The sequence below is a fragment of the Chrysochloris asiatica genome, unplaced genomic scaffold (assembly GCF_000296735.1).
Source record: "Chrysochloris asiatica unplaced genomic scaffold, ChrAsi1.0 scaffold00576, whole genome shotgun sequence".
Taxonomy (NCBI): Eukaryota; Metazoa; Chordata; class Mammalia; order Afrosoricida; family Chrysochloridae; genus Chrysochloris; species Chrysochloris asiatica.
This window is the reverse complement of record NW_006409094.1, coordinates 125,089-134,264: the sequence shown is the minus strand read 5'-3', so window position 1 is coordinate 134,264 and position 9,176 is coordinate 125,089. Positions and strand designations below refer to the sequence as shown.

The following is a 9,176-nucleotide window of genomic DNA, read 5'->3' as shown; positions in this document are numbered from 1 at the left end:
CAGTGCAGTTCCCATCACAACGGAGGCTCTGGGTGCCAGCAACATTCTCTGCACACCCTGCAAATCATGGTGGGGATTTGTACAAACTCCGTTCCCCAAGGATAAACTTGACTTCTTCCCAGAAGTGGGTTCTGTCTGTGTACACACTATGAAAACCTCCCGGTCCTATTACATTTGGTGAAAGGGGATTTTAGAGGAGTTTTCTCCATATAACTAGAAAAGCAAGCACAAACCGAGAAGCACTTTATTCTGGCAGCGTTACAACTGGACCAGTTCCCAGAGAAGAAGTAAGAGAGTGTGGATATGGGAAAATACTCTGTGAATGACAAGGAATGCTTCTCAGCATCAACCAGTTTGCACCCCCACCTGTCAGCAGAGGCTGGAGTGTGGCTTTGAGGAGAAACAGGCTCCCGTGGCACTTCCATACTAGGGCAAAGTAGGGAGAAAGGACTGGCAACCCACTTTCACAAATCAGCCGATAAAAATCCAGTGGATCGCAACGTTCTGTCCACAACTGATCATGGGAACAGCTGGCGCAGGATTGGGCAGGGTTTTGGTTCCATAGTGCACAGGGGTCACGAGTCGGTAGCCAACAAATGGGAGGTAAGAATCATTCATGTTCTGGTGAAGTGCTGCCAACAAGTCACCTGCATCTCACGGTGACCCCGTGTGTGTCAGAGACTCTGTTCCATCAGGTTTTTAGTGGCTGATTTTTTGGAAGTAGCTCACCAGGACTTTCTTTCCAGGTACCTCCAAGTGGACTCAAGCCACCAATTGTTAACAGCCGAGTATGTTCACCATTTGTACCCTATCCGGGGAGTCCATGCATGCATACCAGCACCATGTCCACCTTCAAGGGCTAAGGACACAGCCTCCTTCCAGTACACAGACTGTTCCTCAGAGAGAGAGGCATATGCATTTTTAGTAAGGTCAAACACTTACAGGCTGAAGGGCCATGAGTTTCAAATACTTCAGGATAAAAGATAGTAGTAACTCACACACTGCTAAAGCTTAATAAACAAGAGTGAACACTCATACATTCCTAACTGTGGTGTAATGAATCACTGTTATATGGCCTTTCTAGCCACCGTCTTTTAACTCCTATATAATGACTGGCAGGGACTATGCAAATAGATTGCCTAGAAACCTTGCAGGGACTGAATAGTTTGTGATTGCAAATATGGTGCATGGTGGGGGTGGGGGGGTCTATAAAGGCAGAAAGTGGCCAGTTTCCAAGTTTCCAAGAGGGAGCTTAGTTTCAGAGTGTGTGGGGAAAGGCAGAATCCCAACTGAATAGTTTTCATCTTGTCTAGACCAGTCTGGTGAAAAGAGATGGGGATCAGATTCTTATGATTCAATACTGAGTAATTATTATCATGACTAATTAAAATTGTCACCAACTGTAAAAAGGTAGAAATTTTGTAGGCAAAAAGGGGAGAGTGGTTGGTCTTACAGTCCAGGAATGGAGGACCCTGGGACCATCAAGGGAGAAGAACAGAAACAGGAGTGTGGGACCCTACCCAGAGAAGTGGCAACGCCAGATATGGAGGCAGAGATGATGGCATGGAAAGATGGAGCAGTTGAGAACTCTAGACTCATGAAGGGAGAGGGGCTGTGTGCTGGTGGCCAGGGAGCAGGCTTGCAGAGTGTGCCCTTTAGTTGTTTGAATGATTGTATATTCCTGAGTGTTTTGGTGTACATGAAAAAAAAATTAAAACAACAACACAGAGGGAATAGAAAAAATACTGTTGAATCATGGAGGGGATTGTAATCATTGCAATGAAATGAAATACTAAAAGATGAGTGTAAAAACTGATGTTCTCCCATGTAAATGATTACTTATTTCACAATAAAAACTTAAAAAATAATAACTTGGTGCATGGAACCCTTGTGGAGGATTGGTTGGTTTATGATCTTGCTGTGTGTATGTGTGCTGTACAGTAAACTTTGAAATGTAAAAGGAGTTTGTGCTATAACCAATCTCCATGACAGAGATTTTAGAGAAAGACATGGAAGGAGAGAGGCGAATCTATGACACTGAGGATAGAGAGACATGGTGTGGCAGCAACGACCATGACACCAGTGCCAAATGGCAGGAACCAGGAGACTGCACCAGATGATGGTGCTGGGGCTTGCTGACCCACAGAGCTACGAGTTTTAACATTTGTCCAAACAGGAGCCAGCAGCAGCTACTGAAAGAAGCTATCCTAGAGAAAACAAACAAGATGGCAGATCGGGTAGAAAAGCAGTGAAGAGTTCTGTCAGCAACAACACAAAACACCGGGCCAAGTGGGGTCACGGAATGGTGCCAAAACTCTAAACCACATATAAAGGAATAGTCAGAAGGTTGGAAGGCATACAGGCAGAAGCAAGAAATCCATTGCTTTATAATTTAAGTTGCTCAGCTGCTCCCGGAGCTGCAATCTTGGGCAAGACCAAGCAGGGGAAGGATCAAAGCAGCCACAGACGCCTGACAGAACTGCAGAGATAAAGGTGTGGACATTCTTTTTTTTTTTTTTGGTATCTGTTCATTGGTCTCTCACTGTCAGTGTACCTCCATTCTGGTAACTAGAGGGGGTACCTGAGTGAGTGGACACCCCACCTCCACCCCTATCCCTGGAGGGTTCTACTATGTGCACAAATCTCCTCTAAATCTAAAGTGACAATTTCCTCCTAAAACCAAACGGCCAAAAAAAAAAAACGAGAAAAAAAAAACAACCAAACAGCCACAGCTGGCCCTGAGCTGTTTATCACTAGGAAAAAGGCCTGAATGGGGATTGTGGAGTGGGACTGGCAGACTAAAAAGGAAACAGGCCGAAAATTAAATCCTGAGTTACTTCACAATGACCAACAGTGACATCTTGAAATTTCTCAGGAAGAAGAGTAAAAAGCGAAGCCCATCTCCTGATCACATCTACCTGTAGGCTATCAGAAAGCATAAAGAAATACAAAAATACACACCCATCTAAGTATTAAAGGCCACAGATAACTCCTGAATATGCCCAAAAAACGGAAGCAGATGACCATATCTGCCCATGTCCAGAAACGGGCTAAAGAGATAAATTGGAAAATGGGCAGGCTTTGGAAATGCCTGAGAAGGAATTAAGAAAAATTATTATATAATGTATCAAAACACTATACAATGGAGTTGAGAAAAATAAGGAAGAAGTCAGGAAAGCACTACAGGAACAATCAAATAAAATAGATAGAACATTGGAAACAACTCAAAACCTACAGAAAGAGGTCCAAACGATTAATAATAGAATAATAGAAATGGACAATACACTGAAAGGGCAAAGGAGTAGGACTGAAGAAATAGAAGCCAAAACTAGTGAGCTAGAAGAGAAATCTCTTAACACTACTAAGATAGAAGAGTAAACACAAAAAGGATTAAAAAAATCTGAAAAGGCCTAACATTAATAATGTTGGACAACATGAAGAGGAATAATTTAAGAATTATTGGCATTCCAGAACAGGAAGGATCACACAAGTCCACAGAGGAGATAGTTGAAGAGCTTCTGGAAGAAAAATGCTCTAACATCCTGAAAAACAAAAAGATAAGTATTCAAGAAACTCAACAAACTCCAGGAAGGATAGACCCTAAAAGACAATCACCAAGACATATAATAATCAAACTCTCCAAAATGAAAGATAAGGACAGAACCCTGAAAGCAACTAGGGAAAAGAGAAGTGTAACATACAAAGGCAAGCAAATCAGATTAAGCTCAGATCTTTCAACACAAACCATGCAGGAAAGAAGGCAATTGGGAGACATATATATAACTCTGAAAGAAAAAAACTGTCAACCAAGAATCCTTTACCCAGCAAAACTGTCAATCAAATACGATAGCATAATCAAAACATTCCAGGATAAACAGAAGCTAAGGGATTTTGCCAAAGCCAATCCTGCTATGAAAAACATCCTAAAGGAAGTTCTGTGGACTGAGAACCAACAAGAACAGACAACAACTAGAAAACTGAGTTCAGCATCATCCTGAATTCAATCGACAAATGGAAGAGTCAAGAACAGAATAAAATTATAAGAACAGAGGATCTGGGAGTAAGTCTATGATCAAAACAATTACAATATGAAAAAAGGTAAACACAGAGGAACAGAGATCCAAGTGGTGGGAAAGTCAGGTAGATTTACAGGATAAAATAGACTGTCTTAAATGGAGGGAAGAATTAATGGAATATAAGGTAACCACACAATGGGGTTGGAGTGGGGGGTTTAGTTCAGGTATTGGGGAGGGCAATACAAGAAGGGGGAGGAGGTGGAAGAACAAGATACCTAGAGAAACACTGAGACAGGTTTGCATGTCCTAAGTGGGACAGAGGTAAATAGCGATGTATGCTCAACCTTGGAACAACAGAGCTCTGGGATACAGGGATATAGGTATAGTTTGAAGAGGGGAAATAATACTAAAATCCTTGACTGTCTTATGAATTTTAGTTTTCCTTGCCTACTACTATTGTAAAATGGACACTTGAGTGGGATAGAAAGAGATGTTGGGAAACATGATTAGAGAAAACTTGTAAGCCCGTCTTCAGCCTATAACTGACTGGAATACCTAAAGGGGGTTCTAGAAATTGCCCATTGAAATAGGCCTCTTGCAAAGCCTTTGCAGAGTATAGGACCTTATGTGGAATCCTGAACCCCATCCAGAACCTTATGAGGTGGGACATCCCTACTAGCAAGGATAAGCAGACCAGTGTGGAACAGCTAGAGTTATAGAAGATACATCTTCAAAGAAAGATCATCAGGAAAAACCCGAAACAAAAATGGCAGCATGACTGGCTACTATAAGAATCAGCAAGCTGTTCGCCAGGAAGACACTAAAGCAAGCAATCAAGTTCCTTCAGGACAAACTCCCCTCTAAGACTGAAACTCAAAGGGAACACACACAAACATGTAAGATTACTGGTGACCACATTGGTCTACTGGTGAGTGGAAGAGGGGGAAAGGCAGCAATGAAGAAATAGGCTGAGTTCAACCACAGTCCATTGACTCCCGTTGACCTGGAGATGAGAGAGAGAAGATGAAGGGCTGGTTGGTCCCAATTGTGTTGAGACCTGAGGACACTTGAGCCCATGGACAAGGACATAGCCACGGAGGGCTAGAGCTGAGAGTGAAGCATCCAGCTGATATGAAGGGAGGGGAGATGCACAAGAACACCCAAACTTTCAGACAGTGCCCTTTTGACCTAGCCTTGATGGCTCGATAATCAGAACTTGACTAGAGGAAGATTACCAAAAAAAAAAAAAATTTTTTTTTTTTTTTGGATAAAGGAAACAAGGGTAAATTGCTACAATTCGATGAACCTACCTATACTCAGAGAGGTAGTTACTCTAAATACCAACAGAGACAGAAGGAGTCTTCACATCAAGTATCAATGCTATCCCCTCTGTACACAGGGTAGATACGGATGGGCAACTTAGACACTGGCTACCTAAAATGAGGGGGCAATAAAGGCACAAAGTAACTGGCTTACGAGGTTTCAAGAGGGAATTTAGTTTAAGAGTATGGGGTGGAAGAAAGAGTCCCCACTGAATAGATTTCATCTTGTCTAGATGGGTCTGGTGAAAAGATATGGTGATAAGATTCGTATGATTCAATAGTGAATAACTGTTATCATGACTAATTGCGACTGTCACAATGATAAAAGTAGAAGTTTTGTAACAAAAACAGGGGAGTGGTTAATCTTGCAGTCCAGAAACAGAGGACCCTAGGACCTTCAAGCAGAATGTAGGACCTTATCCAGAGAAGCAGTGATGCCAGAGACCGAGGCAGAGATGGGGTCATGAAGAGGGGGAGCAGCTAAGGATACTAGATTTATGGGAAGAGAGGGACTAAGAAGAGCTGGTGGCCAGGAGGCAAACTTGCAGAATGTGCACTTTGGTTTTTTTGTTGTTTTTGTTTTTGTTTTGTTTTGTTTTTAAATGCTAAAGTGGATAGAGAGAAATACTACTGTTAACTGATGGTACATGGAGGGGATTATAATCATTGTAATGAAACAAGGTATATGATTTGTTGAATGTAAAACGGATGATCTGCCCTGTAAACTTTCACTCAATCCACAATAAAAACCTTAAAAAAGAAGCTATCCTAATGAAAGAACTGTATCCTGAACTGTTCCTGGTACTTCTGCGTTGACAATGAACCCAAGGTGCAATCTCTGACTTCCCTAATAAACTTCATAATTCTAAGTACAGTTCCTGAGTTCTATAGCAAACTACCAGGCCAAAGGCAGTACAAAGAGGACTGCAGGGAGGAGGAGAAGCCAGCGGTGGAGACCAAGGAGTAGGTGGTACAGCAATTGGAAAACATTGCACATTTGAGACATCTTTAACCTCTATCTCAGAGGAACCAGCTTTGGGCTGTTTCTTTTAAAAAAAGAAATTATTCATGTACTAACAATAACAACAAAAAAGAATGGCATATAAAAATTGGTATTTTAATAAACAGGGAGCCCGTTTTAAATTTATGCAAAATCTGATTTTTTTTTTTAAACTTAAAAAACAGCACTTTTGAGGCCCCTACTTTCTTTGTTTGTTAGTTCTTGGGAGGCATTTGCAGCGGCATTCCCCTGTGAGGTATCTGAGGGCACGTGCAGTTCACACAGATGTGACAAACAGCAGGCATTTAATGTGTGTTTGGCAAAAGTAAAAGAGAAAAAAAGTCAGCCCGATGAGGATGATTTTGATGCCATCTAAGTTTTTGTCGTTGCATTTTCCCATCTACTACCATTGCAAAAGGTTTCACAACTAGCTCTCCAAGGGGCTTTGGGTATATGGAGAGTGGGGTGGGGTCTAAACCCAAGGCTTGATTGAGAGCTAATTGCACATAATTGTGTAAATACATACAGGCACTTGTCCCCATTGAGAAGAATTCAACAGCTCATAAAGTGCAGAACTCTGAACAAAGCAAGCAGGTCTTACCTTTTCGTCCTGGTATAACTTGTTGACACTCTCCAACTGGAAGTTGTGGCTTAACTGGATCTTGTCAAGCTGTTCCCGCTGCTTCTCCAGTTCTCCCTGAAACTCATTCTTTTTCAGCTCCACTGCCCCTCTCTCTGCGGCTGCCCTGCGGACCCTGCCTTCCAGCTCCATGATGCGTGTCTACAAGGAGGACACAGTATGAATGAGTGGCTGTTGGACTGTTGCTGCAGACCACCCTGTCTGAGTTCGTTACATCCTTTGTGGGCTCCAAAGGCTCGTGTTTACAAGTTAATTGTGCGGAATCTAGAACTGGTTTTTCTCGAGCAACGCTGGTACAGATATGGAGGCATTCACATCTATGTTGTTACCATGTGTCCACTTTCAGATGGACACACCACCACACAGCTCAGGGCTCAGTGGGCTTCAATGAAACAAGTTCATAAAAGTCCCAGAGGTACCATGGCACGAGGGGTACTCAGATATTCAGCTCCTTTCTCCGGCTAGTAAAGGACCTAACAGCTGTTTATCAGATACACGTACTTCTGAAAACTGATTCTGTTCTCCAACTCCAGACCCCACCCACATCTGTTCCAGCGGAAACTGAGACACAGGGTCTGTAACCCTGAGAAAGTAAGTACAAGACCAGGACAGAACATCAATAGAGCTCAGATGAGATGGCCCTTCCTGACTAAATCCAAGTCCATAGCACAAACAGTTCCTTTGAACGCCAGCTCCACCTGTACTAACCTCTCTGTACCTCAGTTTGCCCATCTGTGGAATGGGAAAAACAAAACCCCAACTTTGCAAGGCTTCTAAGCAAAAGAAGACAAGAGTGTACACTGCACTCAGCACTGTGCCTGGACCCTGATGGACAACAGTTAAGTAGAAATACTAATATCATCACCATCACTGAATGATGATGCGAAAGACAGATGCATTTAGAAATGTATCCCTTGGATCCATTACCTATCTACATGTCTAACTCTTTGATATCCAGTCTAGACTTGAGGATCAAGCAATGGACCGTGGTACTTAAGATGCTATCTTCCCAGAAGCAGCCTGGACAGCTTGACTGAATCTTGTTAACCCAGGGAAAGCAGAGGGGAAAGTTCTGGCAGCAATACTGAGAAGTCATAGTGGGTGGTAAAAAGGGTCCTCTCCCACACTGGAGCAGAGCTGAGGGAAAGGGCTGTACCGAGGGTGTGGAGAGTCACCTCAGGTGTGTGTGTTACACTCAAGCATGTGCACACCACCGAAAGCATTGAAATTTAGGTAGAAATAATAGCAAACCACTTGCACCTCATGTCCCAGCAATCTTAGAAACTGAAATACAAACAGATGACACCAAGCAAACAAGCATCCTAGGTAGGATCTTGGAACATAAAAGGAACATTAGGTACAAACTGATGAACAAATCGGTCATGGAAAAAGTACAGCCAGAATGTTCCTTAGAAGCCAGGATGGTGAGACTTTGTCTCATGTACTTTGGACATGTTGTCGGGAAGGAGCAGTCCCTGGAAAAGGACATCATGCTTGACGAAATGGAGGGTCAATGAAAAAGAGGAAGACCCCCCAACGAGATGGACTGACACAGTGGCAGCAGCAATGGGCTCAAATGTAACAACAACAGTGAGGATCATGCAGAACCGGGCAGTATTACGTTCTGTTGCACAAAGGGTTACTATGAGTCAGAACTTACTCGATGACAACTAAAAACAACAAGGTAAAAATGAACAAAATCTGAATATACTATGCACTTTAGTTAATAAGAACGTATAGTTCTGTGTAATAAATTCACCAGACTAATCTAAGTAAATAATAGGAGGAACGCTGAACTAACTTTGAGATTTTTCTGTAAATGTAAAAGTACTCTACAATAGAATGTCTGCATAAAAAAGTAAGAGCACCTGAAGATCCACGCTGCGGGAACTGGCAATCCAGTAGTTGAAGCCCAAGACGATGATGCAGGCCACCAGGGCGGCTAGCACGAGAGGTGGGGACTTCATGCTCCGACGCCCGTTTCCCAGGCCCATCATCTCCAGGGCAGGACAGAGAATCTGCCAGGTAAAAACAAACAAGTCTCAATACTACCATCACCCCCAATGCAGGCCACATCCATCATCACTATTGGTGCAAGAAAATGTGTCCAAAAAACACAAAGCTGTTGTCTTAGAAGAAGGAGAGGACAGACACAAACTAGGTGCTTTCAAGTAAACTACAAATCACAGCGATCAGAG

The 9,176-nt window shown here is 42.7% G+C and overlaps 1 protein-coding gene across 1 annotated transcript in view; it reads right to left on the bottom strand.

Moving 5' to 3' along the window:
* The window catches only part of GOLM1 (golgi membrane protein 1), a 70,907-nt gene extending 61,932 nt beyond the window's left edge, over positions 1 to 8,975 (bottom strand). Inside the window, exons 1-2 of the mRNA XM_006877728.1 lie at positions 8,847 to 8,975; positions 6,940 to 7,119 (exon numbers count right to left, since the gene is read on the bottom strand). Coding sequence (XP_006877790.1) covers positions 6,940 to 7,119; positions 8,847 to 8,975 — 309 coding nt within the window. The remainder of the gene's footprint in view (positions 1 to 6,939; positions 7,120 to 8,846) is intronic.
* Between the last annotated feature and the right edge of the window lie 201 nt (positions 8,976 to 9,176).